Raw genomic sequence first — 24,058 nt, 5'->3', positions numbered from 1 at the left:
AGGTTGCAGGAAAAAACATCGCGAAAAAAATATCGCGCTCGAGAATATCGTAGAGAAAACAACGCAAGGCGAAAATGTCGTCGTACAAAATGTATGTCAGATATTAAAATTTGTAAATGAATATTCGCCTTATGTTTTGTGAGTAAAGAAAAGTGTGAGGAGCATTTCTGCTTTTATATTCATGTTTTGGAATTAACTTATAAGCTTCTTTAAACAACAACAAGCGTTCAAAGATTGAAAATGAATAGAACGTTGGCAGTTTGGCAGTTAATAGAATTTTAGATTTATATACAGTATTAAAGTACTACTGAAAGTAATCATGTAATAAATATCTTTTATTAAGTTGTATTTTTCGTGAAAAAAATTATATATATATATATATATAAAAAAAAAAAAAAAAAAAAAAAAAAAAGATTAGAAATAGAAAGATGAGTAGTTGCCTGAAGTTGTCTATATTAAAATTGCTTATTTAAATAAAGTTGTAAAATTATTTGTTTCACCTTTGTTAATCTCGCATTCTTTTTTAGTAAAAATGAAGTCTTATTTTGTTTCAATTTATTGGTATTCGTGAAGTTTCATTAGCCCATTTGTATCTATAGCTTGTAGCTAATCGTTTGAATATTGATTCTTTTGTTATGACAAACTATCTTACTGAGTACCTACATAATATTTCAGTATAGGATTTGGATTTATTGAATTATGCAAAAAACCTTAATATTCTCAGAAACTGGCTCATGTCCATATTATACATTAGGAAAACCACAAAAATTTTGGCCATTCAGCTCGATCGCCTGGTCAAACTATTAGTGTTCAGCGACGCTACCTCTCGAAGATTCGTGCCATTTCATCAGAAGATTATTATAGGAAACTATTTTGCTTTTACATCAGTCATTGGGAAGATTTAAGAAGATTTAAGTTTAAAATTATAAACAGAAAATTTAAATACAGATTTTTTTGAGAAATAATATATAATTCTTGTGAATCATTTGAGACTATCTCCGTAAGTCGACCAATGCAATACAGCTTTAAAAAGAGATTAATTACTGTATCACTAACTACCAGTGCAACTAAAAACTATCAGTGCTATCCTAAAAACTATAAATTTTATATGAAATATTAATAAAATAATGACAATTGATAGTTATATATATTTAAATTTAAAACTTTATTAACTCTTATCCGCAGCATTAGTTTTCTACTAATATTTTTTTGAATTTCTAAATTTCCTTTTTGCTTTTCTCAAAAAACGTTTAGTAAAAAGTATGAAATATGGAGGTAAAACTCATTAGCCAGGGTCACTAGCACAGATCATTAGCCCGGGTCACTAGCCCCACGGCGAATTGTCCCATTCCCAAATTTTAAAGCTTGAATATGTCTGCGATGTTATGGTTATGCAATGTAGGTGCTTTATTTTTTACCTCCATAGTTTCTACGACGATGTTTTAAAACTGCTATGTCTTTGAATCACTTTTATTTTCGATGACGGTGTTTTACATTGCAATGATTTAGAAATGCGTTATTTTCTCCTTGGATTCTTTTCTCCCACGAAGTTTTGTACAATGCCATTTTGACCTTGCGTTGTTTTCTCTGTCGCGTTTTGTCGGCGACGTTTTTGACGCGATGTTTTAGGTGGAAACCAAGATAATCACGACAGTTTTTCAATCACGAATTTGCTTAGTAATTTACAAGTCTTTTAGTGTCATAGCCCGTAAAGTAAGTTACAGATATTATGTCTCACTATGGTTTGGAAAATGTTCACAACAACAGAAACTTACAAGTCACTTGGTTGGTTATTAAGTGTGGAGAGCAGTCTGCTGGCGCAAGCTAACATAGGTAATGTCACGCAAAAAATGGCATGGCTGACATTTCTAGCATAAGAGAAACAAGAGTAGAACCAGTACTGGACATCCATAAATTAAATACTTTTTTGTTCCTACATTTCAATACCTCACAGAAGTTTTTATCAACTTAAAAGTGAGCGTTTTCCACTTCGTGAGCTCAATTGTGACTAGTTGCGGTTATTCATTCGCTAGGTTTGTGTTAACACCAGGATATTCGTTTTCACTCACGTTAATACGTATAAATTTCGTTAGTTAATATGTTTCACGTTAATACTCTTAAATTTCGTTAGTAAATATGTTATCATGTTTGCTGTTACTCGTACTGCTAAAAATGATTTGCATAAAAATAAAAGAAAAAATATGCATAATTTAAATAGACCGTGCAAGAAAATCGTATGGTGTACACATTAGATTATTTTTATGTGTTTTATGTGTACGCACCATACTTTGTAACTTTGTACATTGAACCAATCACGTGTTCTTCTCCTAACAAATGATATTTTTGTACTTTTATTAATTTATTAGCTAGTATTTAGTTTTCTTTCCTTTATCATTTATTAATGTCAAGCAGGGTTTAAAGTAATGTATGTAAATCTGGATTTTTAACAAAACCAAATCTGCCATAAATTTTTGCCTTCATAGTCGTTCAAATTTTTAGAATAATTTTTAAAACTATCTCAGATATTTTTTTAAGCTATATAAATAGATCAAAGGAAATAAAAAATAATCTGAAGAGTTTCAGATTTTAAATTATGTCCAAAGGAACGTTTCTTAACATTTTGTGTGTTACCTTTATTTATCAAATATCACGTTTTTCGCACTTAAACCATAAAATTCAGTTCAGGAGCAACATCGCGAAACAGTTTTAAATTGAGCATATCTTTAGAATTTCAGATATAGAGTCCAGCCTATTGGAGATAAAAATGTTCTTTCTGTACAACGTTGCCATTGCTCGCTTTGAAATCCTTGAGTTTATTAATCAAAATTCGTTAAAATTTTACAAAATGGGAAATCGATAAAAAAACAAATTACAAATTTCAAATTTGGGCTTTCACTTGCAAATATTCACTCGCGGTAGGATTACTTCATTCAAAATTCGATGGCTCTATGTACCGTTGTATATCACAGTTCGAGAAATATACATACATTTATGAAGGCTTTTCATTATTTAAGATCCGGCACTGTCATGTGCCCAATGTTCCTGTCATCACGTGAAGTGGTGCACTGAGGTGGATGCGATCGAACAGTCCGTCACACCCTCCTGCATCCAACGGTCACATACCTGCATTACAGTTGTTTGGTTTCTTCCAACACGACTACCGATTTCTCTGAAAGATAATCTACACTCTCGGTAGGCCACTATCCTTCCTCTGTCGAACTCGGATTACTTGATCAAACGATGATCGCTGTTTACTACAAGGCATAATTGATCGTTTTTTTTTTTTTTTTTTTTTTTTGAAAAAAACCAAAAGAAAAACACAATTGCCGAACTTGAAATCGTCGAAAATTCCAACCCTTAAATAGCGCTTTGAAGTGGCGACCTCCGCTACTGCATGTTATAAATTTCATGGTATTTGCATGCTTCCTTCAGGGTGTTGCATCTACGGTGGCCAGAAGTGTATATTCTTCATTTTGAATAAATTATTTCAACATTTGAGGAAAACAGTTACGAAGAATATAAAATATATATTAGATTTCTCGAGAAGATCTTGCAAAAATTCTGAGCCTCAATGCATTATCGTTATTATTCAATTAATTAAAAATGCTTGAACTTGCTTTTATAGATTATCCGTCACGAGATTCCTGTGTCAATTACAGAGGTGGACATGAAAGCACGAAAAGGAGGGGGAAATAAACAAGTATGTATACTTCAAAATCGCGATGTCCCATTTTAGTTTTCTCACATCAGACATTTAGGATGTGGGAACAGAAATTATAGCACATAAAATGTTTTCTGCAGTCCTTCGTGGTGAGACTATCAAAAAGTTAGCGATTTCAGTCTTACTTTCTATTCCCCCCCTTCTCGACAGTTAATGAGAATCCATTTGGTGGTAGGGGGCAGTTATTCATAGAAAGAAGCTTCATGAAACGGTAACGCATGCTTCACCAATCGTTAGTATATCATAAAAAATCATGTTTACTGCATGATGTATCAGTAACATAAACGATGTATCTAAGTAAAGTCATAAAAGGATATTTAAAGGGCGGAGTGTCATTCATAAACACTTCACATTCTGTCCTGTCGTAATTCCTTTGCAACGCGGAATCCGAATGGAAAAGCTGGAATAAGAAACAGTTTTACCTACCTCATAGTAAAAGCTTAATGGTTTTCAGAAAAACTTCATCTAAGAATTGAAGCGGGACGTAACTTTGAAACTTGCCAGGGCATAAAGTAGCTTTCATTACTTTTATTAACCTTTTTTTATAATTATTTATTGTAATTTTTTACTTTTATTTATATGAAAATAGCTCATATATTGGTGTTAAAATATTAGATTAATTTTTTTAATTGGCCAACACTTTTCAATATATTGGGCTGTTCAGAAAGTAATTTCGTTTTTTTCCCCAACAGAGGGTTAATTGTAGTTTTTCACAGCCAGCTTCACAATTAAGCAGCATAATCATTATATATTTTGACAGCTGATATAGAAAGTCTTGTTTCTAAAAAACGTTTGATTGATTCTACGCAGTAGTGTTTGCCTTTTCAAATATGGAAAGTGAAAGTAGCATTTTTGGCATCTTTACATTTTTAATATCGAAAAGGTAAAAATGCTGTTCAAGCAAGAAAAAATTAACCGATGTGTATCGAGAAGTTGTATGGACAGAATGCCAGTGGCAAAATTGGTCTATATTTCGATTCGGCCATTTTGATTTTGAAGATGCTCCACGTTCTCAAGGTCTGAAACTTTCTGGAGGGAGCTTAAGAACACGAGAAGCCCATATGCTGAGCTTTAAGATTAAATCTAGGCGTTTCAAATGATCATGAACGATCGAATTCGATAAATTTAATCTCTCAGTGAAATTATGAGTTGTTATTCGCCGGTTTGCATCAGTTAATGCCTTTTTTGTGTTTTCATTAGCTTCAACTGGCCTTCCAGAATGTGGTGAATCTTCAAGATCAAAATTCCCGGATTGAAATTTTGCAAATTAGTTTTGGCATTGCCACTTTGTCAATACACGTTCTCCATACACATCAGATATTTTTTCCTTGCTTAAATAGCCATTTCACCTTGTAAGGATCTTAAGTTTTACTAACGTTTATTTTATTTTAAATCTTTACTATCACTTCTTATTTTCTACTTCGGCCAGAATTAAAAGCGTTAACTTATTTATGCAAAATTTGTCTGGCGAACGACAAGTACTTAAGTTGTGGCTTTTTGCCAAGCGTAAGAGAGGAAGGAGTTAGTCGAAGCAGGCCGCTTGCCTTAGAGGTTTTAGGAATAGATTTAGGAATAATTAGGTTTCTTAGGAATAGATTCGGTTGATGTTTGCCTTCCAGGCCAGAGGTTTAATCCTCGTGATAATTTTAAACGTATTGTAGTGTTAACAGTTCTCTGTACTACATACGGCTTCCTGTTAATATCCGGTCAATCTTACACGTAGGCCCTTGTTGATTATTCCAAATTTAAGTTAGAGTTTAGTTATATTTTTATATTCTTACGTTCAGACCACAAGTAGTTGGTCTCTCTATTCCGAAGTACGGAAATTATTGTAAAGAGTGAAAAATAAAGGGTTTTGTATACCCTTCCTGTGTATCTTGTCTACTTCCCACAGTTATTCTCAAGTAGTTATGTATCCCATCTCAAGTAGTTATGTAGTATTTGAACATAGCTTTAGTAAGCTTCCTGTTCCGAGTCAGGTTCTTGCATGTTCCCAAAGAAAGTAAGACGGAACATTGAACTTGATAGTGGCGCCCAACGAAGAAGAATAACCATGGCCGAACCTGTGCTGCCTGCAGAAGCGGCTCAGAATCCAGAAATGCCAGCTGCCGCCCTGGAAGGATTTGGTTACATTGTCCAGACCATGCGCGCTTCGATAAAACCAGAAGCAACATTTAATGGAAACTCACCGGTAACCAGTTTTTTGGAAAAATTGGATGACCACTTCATGCTCTACCCCGTGCACGAGTTTCAAAATGTTACCTTAGCTACCAGCGCTTTGAGGGGCCAAGCGCTTAACTGGTTCAAATGTATAGGCAGAAGTCTCTTGGATCAAGCAGGAAGTCCCACCTATACTTACGAAAATTTCAAGACTGCCCTAGTAAAAGCCTTCCCTGTCGTAAGGGATCGTGCGAAATTAGAAACGGAACTTTTCAGCATATATCAGCAAAGAATCGAAAATCTCTCAAGCTTTATTTTAAGAAAAATTCACGTCTTCAAACTCTTGTATGTAAACCGTCCGGATCCTGAGATAATTCAAGTGATTTTGCCGAGGTTACTTCCCCAAGAGCAAGACTTTATTGAATTAAGGAATCCGACTACACTGGAAAAGTTATTTGAGCTAGCAATCCAGTTTGAAAGTAGAAGAACGGCGGACATTGAAAGAAGAAGAAACCAATTTGGTGCGCCAAGACCACAGCAAAGTCAAGCACACGGCTACGGAAGCAAAGCGAATCAGTGGGCAAGGAAACACGAGCATTCAAAAACAGCCGGCGAACGTCCACAGTTCAATAGCAATCCAGGAAAAAAGTCTCAAGACCAGTGGAAAAAGAAGGAAAGCATGGAAATGAAAAATGATTTAAACTAAAACGGATTTCTGCTGACGGAAGGGTGCGGAAATCCGAAGGCCAAGAAAACCCCTCTTCCTTCAAGTTAAATACAGTAATGGTGAAAAATGACTCTTCCGAAGATTGAAGTGTTGGTGAATAATATCCCAGCCACCGCACTCCTGGATACAGGCGCGCAGTGTTCCTGTGTGGCAGAAGATTTTTTTTAGGAAGTATTTTTGTAAATATCGCATATATACTAATTCGGATAATACGACAGTGTTAGCTGCGCAAGGAGAAAGATGTAAGTGCATAGGTAAATTACCGCTATACATTCGTATCAAGGACGAACAAGTAAAGGTTATGTTTTTCATAGTAAAGAATCTGCAAGCACATATTATCTTAGGAATAGATTTTCATTCAGAGGCACAAGCAATGCTGGATTTTAATGAAGCGTCCCTTAAGCTGACGATGAAACCAGTTCGAGAAGAAAAGGCTGAACCGCCGATGTTAAACCTTGACCACATGTCTAATGAAGAGCAACGAAGAATCCGACAAGTGGTAAGTGAATTTGCTTCGTTATTTAGTGATATTCCAGGATTTACTCAGGTTACTAACCATAGTATTGACACCGGAGATTCAATGCCAGTTCGCCACAAAGCATACCGGTATGATAAGAATAAGGAAAACATTATAGAATGGCATATCACAGATATGCTACGCAAAAAGATCATAACGCCCATCTCAAGTAGTTATGCTAGCCCGGTGGTTTTATGTAAGAAAAATAATGACTATCCTTTGACACATCCAAAAAGGTGGAGATTCGCAATTGACTACCGTAAAATAAACTCCATAACTAAATATCCGGTATATCCGTTACCTATTATTGAAGAAATTCTAAGGAACATAACATCGACCAAATATATGACGACTTTAGACTTAACGACTGGTTATTTTCAAATAAGGGTTAGGCCTGAGGACGTGCCTAAGACTGATTTTATAACCAAGTCTGGCACTTAGGCATTCCTGCGTATGCCGTTTGGCCTTTCAGGGGCACCGGCAACATTTCAGCGATGTATGGACATTGTGTTAAGGTCTGTTCTTGGAAAGTCTACATTTATCTATTTAGACGATATCATTATTACTAGTGATAATCTCGACCAACATGTACAGGATTTAAGACAGGTGTTTTCTTTATTAAATGAGGCCGGTCTAAAAGTTAATGTCGAAAAGTGCAAATTTGCAGCCCCTGAATTAAAATATTTAGGTTACAAAATATCTCAGAAAGGAATCGAGACAGACGAATCAAAAATAATTGCTGTACAAAAGTATCCGACTCCAAACACGGCGAAGAAGCTCTCTTCTTTTCTAGGACTTTGTTCATATTATAGGTCCTTTATAAAAGATTTTGCAGCTATTGCTGAACCATTGTTAAAATTAAAAAGGAAAAAGGCAAGATTCTCGTGGATGGCCGAAGCCAATAGTGCGTTCGAAAAATTAAAGCAAGCATTAACGCAAGCCCCTGTGTTGAAATTTCCTGAAAAGGATGAGAATTTAGAAATTTCAGCGGATGCTTCGGATTATGCGGTAGGAGCGGTACTTTCACAAAATCAGCAGCCCGTGGCATTTTTTAGCCGAACTTTAAATCAAACACAAAGAAACTATTCCGCGACCGAGAGAGAGGCACTTGCAGTTCTGTTAGCAGTGCAAAAGTTCCGAGTCTATTTTGGAAAGGCGCCAATAACAGTGTACTCTGATCATGCGGCGGTAACTAGATTGTACTCAGGGAAAAACTTATCCCCAAGGTTAATAAGATGGGCACTCTAGCTACAAGAATATAATCTGGTAATCAAGCATACCCCCGGAAAGGAAAATATCGTAGCAGATGCCCTATCCAGAATTAAAATAGATGAAGAAAGTAATACTGTAAAGGTGGCAATGCTCACAGCATGTACAATAAATTCCCGAGAAACTGTAATAACCGAACTGGGTAAGGATCCTGAGTTTGGAAGCATTTATGAGTATTTAAAGGATCCTGAAAATTTTAGCCACCAAGATATTGTGGCGATAAGAAATAGGGCGGCCCATTACGAACTAATAGATGGTCTATTATTTTATACAAAAACTACGAATTCCAACATCGAATTTCGACCTGTTATCCCAGCTAGTCTTAGATTAAATATCCTGCAGGAGTTGCATGACAGCCCTTTAGCTTCTCATGCTGGTATTCGAAAAACTATCCAACGCGTACGCGAGGCAGTCTATTTTCCTGAACTGCAAAAGTTAAGAAGGGCGTATGTCCAGTCCTGCCCAACTGTCAAGCAGTTAATTATATTAATTTCCGCCCGGCCGGGTTTCTAAATAGTATTAAATCCGAATTTCCAAATGAAATAATTGGCATCGATTTATTGGGCCCTTTCCCAAAAAGTCAGTTAAATAAAAGTCGCTATCTCCTTGTTTTGGTTGATCATTTTAGTAAGTGGACCGAAATTGTTCCCTTAAAACGAGCCTCCGCGAAATTAGTTACTGATTCTATTTTAAATAAATATATTTTAAAATACGGGGCGCCCCTAAAAGTTATATCGGATAATGGTCCTCAATTTGTAAGTAATATATTTGAAGACATGTGCCAAAAATTGGGAATACGTCATTTAAAAATGGTCCCGTATCGGCCGCAATCAAATATAGCGGAACGGGTCAATAGAAATATAGTGAAAATTATCCGTAGTTATGTTAAAAATTTTCATAAAAGCTGGGATAACTATGTCAATGAATTTGCTTTCGCCCTTAGGACCGCAAAACATGATACAACGGGCAAAACTCCTGCTGAGTTATTTTTAGGCAGAAAGATTATAACGCCGTTAGATAAATTATTTTATGTGCAACAAAGAGCCCCAGAATTTAAAATGGGTGATATAGAAAAACTAATTAAGGAAGCAAAGAAGAATACTGAAGTAGCGCAGAGAAAACAAAAACTATATTATGACTTGAAACGACGGGGAGTAACTTATAAAGTAGGCGATGAAGTTTTAAAAATTAAGCATTCACTTTCTTCAGCACCAGAAGATAAAACTGCCAAATTTTTTCCACGATTTGAAGGACCATATGTCATAGAAAAAATAACTCACGCTGTAGTAGTGTTAAAAGCTAGAAATGGTGAAACCTGCTCCGCAAACATTGATCAAATCAAACCCTACTATGATCGTAATAAAATGAAAATTTTTAAAGATCTTTTGCAGGATCCGGCACGGCAGACACCGCAGGCACAAGCTCCAGAGGTGGAAAAACGACAAGTACAAAGGCAAGCCATTAAGAGGCAGGAGCAAGTGAAAAGAAAGTTTCCCCGAGGAAAAATTGAAGGTAGCAAGAAAAAGAAGCCGTTCCACCGTCCAGAAAAGAGAGCTCACGATCACCCCCAGAATGAAGAAGGGAGAAGAACGACGTATGCAAAGAGAACCAGGAGAAATGACAGCAACTATAACCCGGCTCCCAAACGGAAGATCAACCCATCGGACAGGACTCTCCGCAGCAAATGTCGCCGAACTGCGGAAGGGCCACCAGCGGCGGAGGAAAAGTTACAAGGAAAATTTGAACGGCCAGCAACGAGGTCCAAGCAGGAACGCGAAAGAAGTGTCCCGGTTCCGCCAAGACCAGCTGCCATCAAACGGCCAAGACCACAGGCAGAGGCGAAAATGAAGGTATTCAAGGGTGACCGAACTGGAGGAAAAAGAAAGTTTCTAGAGGAAGGCACTGAAGGGCGAGCCCGCACAAGAAGGAGGATAAATCAAACGAGAATCTGCGCTACCTTCCAGGACTGGGCTCAGAAAAGAATGTCCGAATATCACAAAGATAAGTAAAAATTTTATGTTACTTTGAAAACTTAAGTTAATCTTTCATTCTTACTGCAAGTGGCAGATTTCAAGAAGTTTTCAAGAAGAATGTTTCAAGAAGTTTTACCTCATGTGAGGTCTACCTTTATCGCCAAAAAGGCGAGAAATGAGTTGTTACCGATTTTGGTATTATGTTTTTCAATTACTCGCGCGTAAAACTAAAGTTGATGTATAATAGGAATGTGTAAATACTTAAATATTGTAAAAGTTATTGTATAAATTTTATTTAAAACATTCTGGCAAGAAAGAAGTTTTAGTCTGAAAGACTTTTTGAAATGTAGTATTTCAATGTAGAAGAATTGGCACTTGCTTAGAAAAGAATAGAAGTTAACTATGTACTATTAATGTATGTTTTAAAATGCGTAAAATTAACGGCATGTTAACATGTTCTTATATACAATGTGAACTGTTATTTTAAATGTTAAGAAATACTGTGATATGGTAAAAGTGAAATTAATGCCAAAAAAATTTTTTTTATTCGTGTGACTGTAAAAAGACCAAATTATGGTAAATATGTGTTAAAGGTTGAATGAATGTAGTTAGGCTCTCTGACGCTACACTTCAGAGTCAGCCACTTTCAGAATAGTACCTCAGGGTTTAGAGTTGAAGATAGGGTGTGTTACGAGGTCTGGTTTCAAACTAATTAACTCTGGCGGGAAGTATGTAAGGATCTTAAGTTTTACTAACGTTTACTTTATTTTAAATCTTTACTATCACTTCTTATTTTCTACTTCCGGCCAGAATTAAAAGCGTTAACTTATTTATGCAAAATTTGTCTGGCGAACGCCAAGTACTTAAGTTGTGGCTTTTTGCCAAGCGAGAGAGAGGAAGGAGTTAGTCGAAGCAGGCCGCTTGCCTTAGAAGTTTTAGTCGGTTGATGTTTGCCTTCCAGGCCAGAGGTTTAATCCTCGTGATAATTTTAAACGTATTGTAGTGTTAACAGTTCTCTGTACTACATACGGCTTCCTGTTAATATCCGGCCAATCTTACACGTAGGCCCTTGTTGATTATTCCAAATTTAAGTTAGAGTTTAGTTATATTTTTATATTCTTACGTTCAGACCACAAGTAGTTGGTCTCTGTATTCCGAAGTACGGAAATTATTGTAAAGAGTGAAAAATAAAGGGTTTTGTATACCCTTCCTGTGTATCTTGTCTACTTCCCACAGTTATTGAACATAGCTTTAGTAAGCTCCCTGTTCCGAGTCAGGTCCTTGCATGTTCCCAAAGAAAGTAAGACGGAACATTGAACTTGATAACCTTTTCTATAGTAAAAAGGTAAAATAGGCCGAAAATGCTGCTTTTCAATTTCCATATTTGAAAGGGCACCAACCAAAAACTACTGAGTAAAAACAATTGAACTTTTTCACAAACAAGTCTTTGTATATTATCTGTCAAAATATGCGGCTAAAGCGTGAAGTTGGCTGTGAAAAACTGCGATTAAGCCCTCTGTTGGGAAAAAACGAAATTACTTTCCGAACAACCCAAAATAGCTTTTTTTATATTTCAGGATGATTCTAATAAAAGTTTTCCTGTTAAGTAGTCAAAATTATCTCTATCAGAAGAACATCATTACACAAAGCATTTGAAAAGAAGCTAGAAGACCAGTAGAAATGAAGCTAGGAAAAGAGTAAAACTGCTTGTACATTTATCGAAACTTAAGAGAAAAAAGAACTACCTAAATCAATCAATCGAAGAATCTTTTTGCTTGTAATATCTGGACTTAGAGTTTTATCAGGAAATACTTTTTTGAATAATGTTTAAACATAAAGCTTGATGTAGGAAGTTAACACACTTGATTGACATCGTTAGAAAGTTTCTAAGAGGAAGATATATAGTCTTTCATTTATTCCTCTGAGTACCTATTCAGAATTTCTGTCTGTTCTTTGATGTCGTCCTAAATGATTGACTACGACAATCATTACGTCTTAGCAAGTACTTGAAAGTCCTTCAAACCAATGGCTTGGTTTATTACGTAAATTGCCTGAAACTAGACATGCTGCTTTCCTTTCGAAAGAAATTTTCCTTAACATCGTTATCGCAGAAATAGACCTCAGTGTTACAGTAGAAAGAGACCATAATTTACCATATCAATCAAAACTTGAAAGAAAAGATGGAAATGGTTTTGTGCTTTGATTTCTTGAAAAGGTTTCTAGACCTGAAAATGAATTAATTTATTAAGGAATTTTTGTTTCTTTATTAAAACAAGAGAAAAGATTAATTGAGTATATTACAGCAAAATATCTTTTATTTAGAATTTATTTATTTTAGAGCTAAATTACAAAAATCAGTTGCACTAAATATCTGTTTTTAAAATGTAAATTTCGGCAAGCTTTTAATCTTATACCGCCATTAGTTTCCTTGAAGGAACTGTTTGGGATTTGGGAGATTGACGTGGTATTCTTCTACTTCTAGGTAAAAGTAACAAGCTAATAACCTTTGCATCATACAGATATTAATTATTAATGATTATTAGTTTTTAATAATAAATTCTTAATTATTTTTACAGTGTGTTTTGAAGGTAAAATGCATTACAAATTATTAGTCCAAAGAGGCATAAGCCTAGAAAGGCTATTAGTCTCGAAACGGCGTTTTGCTTCGAATCACTATAAACAGCCGTATAACTTTTCAGCTTGTTGCCACCAAATATTATCGCCCTGTATTATATTTAAAGAAATTAAATAAGGAAGAGTCTGCGTAAATATATGTATGCTTCTCGCATTATGAAAAAACAACGTTACTTCGAGCCATCAAATTCTGAATAACGCAATCCTCCACCCGAATACGAGCACCTGGAAGCCCGTATCTTGAATTTCGAATTTGTTCGATTATTTATTTCATATTTTTGAAACTTTAAAGCATTTTTGTTTAAGAAACTAAACCAAACAAAAACTTTTAATTTGCCAGCATAGAAATATGGTTATGGAAATCCATAGATAACTTCTTTGAGGTATTTAATAATAATAATTAAAAGCAAATTAATATATCAAAATTTAGAATACATTTTTAAAACGCAGAACCCGTTTTGTTAGCTATTTATGAACTGAAAAAGTCTGATGTGTACAGCACATGACTTCCTTTTACGGAATATTACATTATACGCAATTTTCAGGCATTTCACTTAGACATATCGAATTAAAAGTTAACGAATTTTTAATTAAAACTACTTCGTCGATAGCGCATAAACCACAATAGAATAAATGCATTCTTTAAAGTCCACTAACTTCACTAAACTTCAGATTTCGGTACTAGGTTCACCTTAAAAGCGCTACATCTTATACATTTTATAACTCAGAGTACACAAAAATTATATCATCTAAAAAATTAGTACAAGTTCTGTTCAAATACTATAATAAATTTAAAAGGATATATAAAAGAAATTAAACAAATAAAAAAGAAACAGTTTTTTGTAGACGATTCAGCGCCGCTTTCCTAAAGAGCACGCGCTACTATTTAATTCAATTTTCACTTCGAGGCAAGGCAAAAATACATAAAAATTCAAAATATATTCATTAAAATTTTAAAGATATAGAAAAACATAAAACACAAGTACAGTTAAAACAATTTTTACAATTAAAATTACAGTTTCTACGCAAAAACAAGCTAATAACCTAAATGATAATTCCAGAATGAATTAAGCATAATTTAATTCGCAATAATAAAAGAAGATGTTACTTGTTGTTGCGAAGATGAGTTTCTCTAGATTGGCAACACATCCACTATTTTGCTAAGTTTCAAATGTTAATAAACCTGGCTACCAGGGTAATCAAAAATTAGGTTTAGCCGCACTTAAAAACTCTTAAATTATTGATAATTCCACAATAATTGCATGCAGGTTAACTAGAGGCATAAAAATCTTAACCAGAACAACATAATCCAATCATTTTAAAGCCAAAAATGCATAATTTACAAAGTTAGAATAAAAAACTGAGCTCAACTGAGCGACGTAATGGAGTGGATATATGTATATATATAGAGAGATCTTTATATATTTTTGGTGCAACCGATTGCAACCAAAATAGTAGGTGCACATCTATATCTTATAGCAGTCCTGTATACAAAATTTGAGATTTCTGAGGCTACTCGTTTTTGAGTTATGCGAGATATGTACCTACGTACGTACGAACGTGCGTAGAGACGCAACAAAAAAATCTCTTCAGAAGTCATTTTAAATCAGTTCTATAATTCTTTGGGTGAAAAAGAGTTTTTTATTCTGTCCTTACACGCAAAAACTTAGTTAAATTGCATTCGATAGCGGTCAAAATGGATATTTTCGTTGAAATATGATACCCGAAATTTTTCGCGATTACAATACTTCCTTTTTATTTCGTACAAGGAAGTAAAAATGGACTCATATCCGTCATAAAGTTTCCGTATCTCAAATAGCTTAGGATCTCGTCAAATCTAAATCCGGTCCTGTTCTTATGTACTGGAGAGCTGTCATAAACTGTGTCATTTTGTGTGCAAAATATTAGTATTTATTTATACTCTTATCTTTACAGAACAAGGGTGGTTCAAGACAGGTTTTATTTTCCAAGAATCTTCGCTGATTAACACTAGTGTGTCACTACTTTTGCATATGCTTATTTAGAGTATTTTCGTGCAGCGTATCTTTAGTTAGTATTTAGTGAATATTATTACTTGTGTTTTCCGTACGAATTTATTTATTATATTTCTGTGCACTAATGAACAATGAGTAGTATCGAGTAATACTGCAATGAGATCTTAGTTCTACAGCTCCATTCCAGGTAAGTTTTTATACCGACATTTTAATTATACTTGTAACTGTATTTATTATATTACAATTTACATCTTTGTGTTCTAACCGTCCAAACGACTTTCTGCAGAGACTGCACAAAACAGTTCAAGCAGCAGGCACGTTCAGGGCTCCCCTAACTGTGACTTTTAATGTGTTTGAATTATAAAATCAACTTTTTTTTCTTTGCCCTTCAGCAAATAATGTTGTGCCAATCGGTCCATTACTTTGTAAATTTCATGTTATTTAATGATATGAGAGCCTGAAAAATCCCTTTTGAAGATCTAGGTAAGGGGACCAATTCCTGTCCAATTCAAATTAATAATAATTTGAATTGGACAGTCTTTAAGGGGACAATGCACTTTAAAATGGCTAAAAATCAACTCAAATATTGAATTTGATTTTTTACTCTCGTAATATTTCATATACGTAACTACATCGTATGCAAAAAACCGAATTCAACTATTCTAGTTTTTAAAGAAGTTACAAGCATTTCAAGTGTGTAAACAACGTAAACCTTGCCTTTTAAATTTTGGAGAAAATGTAAAAAAATGTATTTCAACAATTATTTATTGATGTAATAATTTATATATTTGCCCAAAAGAAGTGTTTATTTCTAAAAAAAGGGCTAGAAATGTCAGGATTGACAACTATTAATGAATTTAACTTTGGTTATGTAAATGCTATACGCGTAGAGCATGGGGAAACTCGTTTTCCCTATTCGTTGCAAAAAAAGCGGGATCAACGTTGCTTGAATCAAAGCAAAAAGAGAAGTTTACCTGCTTGGGAATAAACCGAAATCGTAAAAAATATTGTAAAGATAATGTAAATGATAATGTAATGTTTAAATATTAAAATGTAATGTTTAATATGTAATGTTTAATCTTAATATTAATGTAATTAATGTAATGTTTAATATTAAAAGATAATGTAAATGTGACAAACGAAGGTAAAACATATTGATTTCGTTGCAGTTTTGAATTCTTCGTATTTTTTAATTATGTTTTCTTGTGTTCTTGCGTTTTATTTTTTATATCGCTTATTGTATTAAAATTACATATTTAAAAAATATTGCTGGTTTAAAAAATATACAATCTTTTGCAAAAAAATCGAAGCAACAAGAAGGACTTTTGTGAACGTGACAAAATGTGGTATACAAAAATATTTTGATCGAACATGCAAATGATCAAAGTTTCAAGGCAAATGAACAGGAATTGCAATCATAGGGCGCATTTCTAATAAACGACTTCGAACGTAGTCGCATTGTAGGGTTGCGTGAAGCTGGGTGGTCATACCGGCAATAGGTCGCCATCTGCAGCGTACATACACTGCTATGCAAAGATGTTGGCAGAAATGGTTGCTACAAGGAAATTGCCGAAGAAATTAAGGCTCTGGAAGGCCAAGGAGCACAAATGCGAAGCAAGATAGGATGATTGTTCGCCATGCTCGAACCGCCCCAAATGGTATGATTGTCGACTATTCAACGCACTACAGCCACGTGTATACCTCCCGTGGTACCGTGCACCATCTCATGGCGCTTGTCTGAGGCGGGGTTACCCTCACAGTGGTCTTTAAGATATTCGCCTTTGACTCCATAACATCGGCGGAGTCGTCTGGAGTAATGCCGCAGCCGATTATCATGGCTGTCATAAGACTGGCATCGTATAGTGTTCGATGAATCCCGCTTTACTCTTGAAGCAGACCACTGTGTTCGTGTCTGGAAAGGACGGGGTCAGAGGTCCTAATCAGCCTTTGTTTTACAAAGGCATACAGCCATAATCCCTGTTGTGATAGTGTGGGGAGCTATTTCTTATGACAGCAGCTCATCTTTAGTCATCCTCCGTATATCTTTAACAGCTCAACGATGTGTTGATACCATCCTGTGGCCGGTTGCATTGCTCCTCATGGCACGTCATCATGGGGCCATTTTCCAACAAGATAATGCCAGGCCACATACCGCTCGCATATCTCTGGACTATCTCCGTGCGGTTGATACTCTTCCTTGACCAGCAAGATCACCAGATCTTTCACCAATCGAGTATGTCTGGGGCATGGTAGGCTGCCAGATTCGGGCACCACAAAATATTTCAGATCTGGAGCGACAACTGATGAATGCCTGGCAGAATGTGTCGCAGGATGACATTAGGAATCTCAACCACTCCTTGCTCCGACGAATTCAAGCATGCATTGCCGGCAGGGGTGATTCGACCAACTACTAATTTGAACACTCAATGGGTGATATGTGAGCAGTGAAATCCATGAACAGGTACTATGACCTTGATTTTTTAATTATTTTATTATCTGTGTATGAGCTATATACGTATTCAATTTCATCAAAAACAACCACTTCCTTCATGGTGCTTCGATTTTTTTTTTTGCAAAAGAGTGTATAATCATTTATTTTTTCTTTTTATTTATTTTACATGATTTCTTTCTTACTACATGATACAGCTTATAAGGTTATTTAAATTAACCAGTTATTTATAATTTCCGAATTTACTATAACCTCTTTCTTCCGTTTCCTGACCAGAAATGTAAATGAGGTAGAGAGTATTTAAGCTGAGGTTTTCGGACTGTAAGACAGAGTGTTTCTGCCTCTCGAGGCCACGTTACTACACCATTTAAACTATTTTATCAAACGCCATTTAGTGGCGAAGAGTACGACTTACAGTCATTCGACCTCCAGTTACCATGAGAACAGGTTCTTCTTTATTATGAATCTGTAACTTTAACATTAATTTTAAATGTTAGTAAATGTTAGGTGTTTTGTTTCAGTGTATGTTTTGTTCTGATGTATGTTTTCTATTTTGTATCTGTTCTACTATAAGGACGAACGCCGGCTATCTCTAAAAGGATTTATGAACAGAGCATAGGAATAGTTACAAAGTTTTGTTTAAAACCTGTCCAATACTTTGCAGTTAATTTCAGACACAGAGATAATTCGCTTTGCATCTGTTAAGAGTCTAGACCTCCCTGTTCCGGTTTGAATGGAAACATTTCTTTGCTTCGGAATGGCAACAGTTAGAGCTTGACTTTCGATTTGTTTGATGCAACTCGAATGCTGCTGATGAGATATAACATTAGATTAGATTAATTTGTTTGGTATTTTAATAAATTCTTTTTAAAACTAGATTGAGTATTTTGAACATAGAATTATCACTGAAATACTAATTATAGAAATTTAGATGTGGCATTTAGATTCATCGTAGAACGTAGTTAGATGCGCAGCGCCATTCGTTTATTAGATTAGTGTACTTTAGCGCGCGCACTGGTAAGTCAAATTCTGTAAGCTTTATATCCATATACAATTAATTATCAATTTTATTAATATTTTTTATGAATCGGATCTTAATTATGCTGATCAATTTCTAGTGCATACTCGGTTAAAGACCCCTTCATCATCATTGACCCCCTATGAAATTTCATCAACCTTAAGGGGTCATTACCGATTCCATTGGCAACTATTGGTTTAGATAAATGATAGCCATTTTATCACAGGCCTATCCTTGGCTGAATTTTGGCTGAATTTTGAAGAGAGTGCTTCGCTTCCAAAACAGTATTTAAACGCCAGGATACTAACCAAGTTCTAGGATCGGTGGCTCTTTCTGGCAGCGTTAGTAGTAATGTAATAAAAGATATTTTCTTTTCAATATGAAATTAAAAGGTGATTTCTTATATCACAGGTTATCTTATATAATTAATCATGTTCTTTTATTATACTTTCCTCTACAATATCTGGGCGTAAGGACACGAGATATCATCATGCATTCATCCAAAAAGTGCCCTAAAAATTAGTAATAGCAGACTATATTTGGAGAGGGTAGCCTTGAAAATTGCAGAAGGATAAAGAGATCCAGGCCTATTATATTAAACAATACAAGCAATTCTTTTACGAAAGAAAATCTGATGTGTACATCACATGACTCCATTGTACAGAATATTAAATTATACGCATTTTTTCTTGCATTTCATTTAAACTTATTGGATTGAATTAAATCTACTTCGTCGATAGCGAATAAACCACAATAGAATAAATGCGCTCTTTAAAATTCAGTATATTTGTTTACCATAGCGACACTCTGGCGCTAGATTCACTTAACAGCGTTTATATTTCGTTCATATTATAACTCAGAATGCACAAAATTTATATCATTTGAAGAATTATCTAATCGTTGCCACATGTTCTATTAAAATACTATAATAAATCTAGAACGATGTATAAAAGAAGAAATTAAGCAAGCAAACAAACAAACAAAACACAGTTTTTCAAAGACTATTCAGTATTTATCATTCAAGTAACTCAGTCCTCACTTTGCCACAAGGCAAAAATACATAAAAACTCAAAATATCTATATTAAAATAACTAAGTAAATCTTAAACACTTACTTCCTCGAAAAAGTTCCAGAAAGGATTAAGCATGATTTAATTCGCAATAGTAAATGAAGACGTTATCTTTTTAGTTGCGAAGCTTAGTCTCTCTAGATTGGCAACAAATCTACTATTCTGCTATTTCAAATGTAAACAAATATGTCCGCCATGTTTTAAAAATTAAGTTTAACCGCAATTAAACAGCTTTTAAATTGTTAATAATATTACAAATATTGCTTGCAGATTTCCTAAAGGTATAAACACCTTAACTGGAATATAAGAACAACATAATTCAATCATATTTAAAGAAAAAAATCTTTAATTTACAAACATATAAGAGTAAAGAAACTGAGCACACTGAGCCGGGTAGCAGAGTGGATATATATATATATATATATATATATATATAATGTTGTATGAACTTAAATCCATTTAGTGCGAATACAAGTTATTATTACTTGCGCAATTGCTGCAAAGTTAGTTAATAATAATTTATTTCCTAAACAGTATTGATTAATTGATTATATTATCTCCTAAGTTTAATTAAAGTAGAATTATTTTAAAAGTGTGCATCCATACTGGTAAATTATATTTTGAAAGATGTTTTGAAGTAATTTGAAAGCAAAATGTTAATAATGTCTTAACGGAGACTGGAGTTAAATCATCACGAAGAATAATATTACAATTGTAAAAGGAAAAATTAAAACATGTAATTATTGTCATTGATCGGAAATTAGTTGACTTTTCAAGGGGAACAAACCAACTCCCGTTCAATGAACAATAATTGATAAAAATACGTAAATATGAAAGTGTTTCGTCTTTACTCGAGTTATAAGTTAAAGCCAAACCGGCAATTCTAGTCAGGCCAAATATTTCCGTGAATAGTTGCTACTCAAAGAACTTATTCTCATGAAGCATTTTAGTCAATTCAATTTGGAGTAAAAATCAATTACTGTAGAGAAATCCTGTAAAACTCGAGTAATCGTCCCCGACACTATCATCTTTATGCATTTGAGTACTATATTATTTGAAGAAATTAAACATTGGAAATTGTCATTATGAAATCGAAATCAAAGTAAAGTTGAAATAAACATAGAAGATTATAAAAAAGATAAATAATGCAAACTTTGTAAAAACAAATCAAAGAAAACATAAAAATAATATAGAAAATAATATAAATAAGATCAGTGAATGTACATGAAGATATAAAGGCCAGAAAGGTATTAAGTAACTTACATTCTTTCTAGTGGGGGAGTTGGCAAAGTGTTCTTTTCGTGTCTGACTCAGAAGTGTAGGGTGTCCAAAATTCTTAGCGACAGTAGGGGCTTTGAATAATATCAGTCGGTAAGACTTGGGTGTATATAAATATATTTATATACGTTTGGTGCGGCCGATCGTAACCAAAATACGAGGTTCACATCTGCATGTTATAGCAGTCCTATATACAAAATTTCAACGTTCTGAGACTATTCGTTTTTGAGTTTTTCGGGATACATACGTAGGTGCGTACGTACGCAGACACCACGAAAAATTCTCTTCAGAATTCATTTTAAAGCAGTTTTATAATTTTTTTGGAGGAAACGCGTCTTTTATTCTATCCTTACTTACAAATATTACTCAAAAACATCGTTAAATTGCATTCGATAGGGGTCAAAATGGATATTTTCTTTGAAATATGCTGCCTGAAACTTTTCGCAATTACAATACTTCCTTTTTACTTCATACAAGGAAGTAAAATGGATTTACTCCTATTTCCCGAATGCGATTAAAACATTGGACCCTAAAATTTGAGTTCTGCTTTATATATTCTTTTAGAAAGAATATCTACAGCTATGTAACAGTTTTTTTTATAAAAGTTTATGTTCTTGTTTTGGTTCTTTAACTGATCATAAACGATTTTGAATAAAGGTATGTTAGGATAATAAAAATAGAATTTCTAAATTGCTTTCAGATATTTCAGCACAAGTATACATTTTCAATCCGTGAAAGCTGCTTCAAAACATTTCTAGTAGTTACTGTGTTTGAGACCTTTCTTCGAAATTTCATTTTTGGGGTACTAAGATTTTTTATCATGTCAACGAGTGCAATCTACAAAATGTTTGAAAACCACTGATGCAAACCATAAAAGGTTTTTACTACTAAATATTGCAGAAATATTAGGTAATTTCGGAAGCAGGAGACTTGAAAAGAGCAATGCCCTCGCCAGGAAACGGACCACGGAACTCTCGAATACGCGCCGAGCGTGCAGACACAAAGGCACGCTAAGAAGGCGGGAGAAATATTTTATAATATTATATACTCGGGAACAGAATAGTAATTTTGTTTTACTTTCAAGAAAAAAATGTTTTGTGCTAGAAAGAATAATATTTTAAATTTTCATTACAAATTGATGTTTTACAAAAACTTACCACTCGTTTTTGAGTATTCATTTCAGGAAATAGATGAAATGAATGCTGCTTCAAAAAGTGCTGATTTTGTGATTGTAAAGTATGTAATAGTTTTAAACATTAATTTTTATACAAGACGTAATAGTCTTAACTTTAAAGGGTGACAGTACATAACAAAAATAGCAGTTTTCGTAACACAGTAGTTGGTAGAACTTGAGATGTGAAAGTGGATATACAATAAGCATGAAAGACATGGTGAGAGAAAATAAAATAATTTATCATTGATATCTGCAAGAAAAAATCTTTGATAGTTATAAGAATTGTTGAAATGAGTGATCACCCACTCCAATACATGGATCACACAAATCAGTGGTCAAAATGCAGTTGATGGTTCTTAAAAAAAAATAAAAGTAATTTTTTGGATATTAATGAAATATTTCAGACTGTTTTGGAAATCACAAGAATAAGCATTATCATATATATCATGTATATTAAGTTTAAAAATTATTGATGTATTCATATATGAGAGAGATAAAAGCAAATTAATAAGATACAGGAATTGAGCATTTTAATTAATGTAATCTGAACTTACATACAAGAACTTGATGAATTGTGCTATCTGAGCACCAACAACTCGGGAGTTAGCGACAGCAATTGTATAAGGTATTCTATTGGATCCACTCCAGTCTACAATTACAACGTTCTCGTCGGCTCTGTCCAGAATAACATCTCTCATACGCTGCAATTAATGAAAGAAGAGAAAAATAAATTAGAAAAAATACAAAAGAGAATGGAAAGAAAATATCTTGCATAAGTACTCAGACTAATACAACACTTTAGTTCTTTGCATTTGCAAGGAAACTGGCAGCAAAATTAATTCATAAAATACAAAATACAAAATATAAAAGTAGGACTGTTCAAAATAATTTGAATAAAAATTATATCTTTATAATTTTGTAACTATTGTTGGGTTCACGTTTTACTAGTTTTTCTAACTAATATTCTCTAAAGACTAGTAATGTCTGATGGAATTCACCGCAGAGACATATCATGATGACAGAATAGAAATGAGAAATACTTTCACTGTAGTACTAAGTCCGTATCGTGAAAAGGAGACTGCAGCTGTTGAAAGAGAATCTGTTCATCATATAAAGCTAAAATATAAAAGGTTAAAAATCTGCATTGTGGAGGGCTCTAAAAGTAATTCCTGACTCCAAGGAGTCAGGAAATAACTGGAATTAGCATCAAAGTCTAGAGTAAAAGCTTTTACTGGATCGGAGCCCGAACGCACTACCTCGATGTAATGTTGAAGTACCCTGCTTTGCACCAACCAGTTGTGGCTTTTTTGGACACAACAACATAAAAACGCACGTTCTTTAGGAGATGAGAAGTAATTAATTCCATGAGGGACATGGCATTCGTACGTTTCCTTGGAGGAGAATTCGATTTGAAATCAGTTGCTGCCGAGGAGATCAGTATTAGACATTAGCACAACAGAAAATATCCAACTACATGTTTTTGATATCATCGAATTGGCGACGGCCAGATCGGCTGCTTCTGCTGTCTGAAATGTTACAAGCACCACTTCTCCAGAAATTTTGATTCAGTTACTCTCGTATCAAAGACTTCGTTTTTCTACTTCATAGCACGATTCCGCAGATAAGAAAATTTCCAACTCTGCGCATACGCCTGGAATTTTCTCTCTCTCACAGATTTTTTAACATCTCTCTTCGTTTTTAATGACCTCCTCCATCATGTGACTAATATTTTGGTCATAAATAATATTTTGGTCGCGCCTCTGTGCGAGGAACTTCTGGGATAAAGGTGTCAACCTGGCTAGTTTTCCCGCAATTTGGAGAACTAAATTAACTTTGTGATGGGTAATCCCTTTTGGCGAAGTTCATGTTTGATGGACTGCAAAGCAATGCTCACCCTACATCCATTAAGTTATAATCTTATTTGGAACTTTAAAAAGTTTCCTATACGTTCAGGAATTCGACATCTGAATTTTTCTTTCTGCCAGCTGCTTTCTCACGCATAGCGTCAGAGGCAAAAGAGAGCCTGATTCCGTCACGTGATCTAGAATTTAGTCATCGAAGAAGATCACCAAATT

At 34.3% G+C, this 24,058-nt stretch overlaps 1 protein-coding gene across 1 annotated transcript in view; it reads right to left on the bottom strand.

The window, feature by feature from the left end:
* The window catches only part of LOC118186971 (pancreatic lipase-related protein 2-like), a 91,165-nt gene that overhangs the window by 21,367 nt on the left and 45,740 nt on the right, over positions 1 to 24,058 (bottom strand). The window contains exon 3 of the mRNA XM_035357136.2: positions 22,538 to 22,684. Coding sequence (XP_035213027.1) covers positions 22,538 to 22,684 — 147 coding nt within the window. The remainder of the gene's footprint in view (positions 1 to 22,537; positions 22,685 to 24,058) is intronic.

This window comes from Stegodyphus dumicola, chromosome 2 (genome assembly GCF_044657685.1).
Source record: "Stegodyphus dumicola isolate Sdum_Otavi_A_Nest chromosome 2, ASM4465768v1".
Lineage (NCBI taxonomy): Eukaryota > Metazoa > Arthropoda > Arachnida > Araneae > Eresidae > Stegodyphus > Stegodyphus dumicola.
This window is presented reverse-complemented; position numbering and strand designations above follow the sequence as displayed.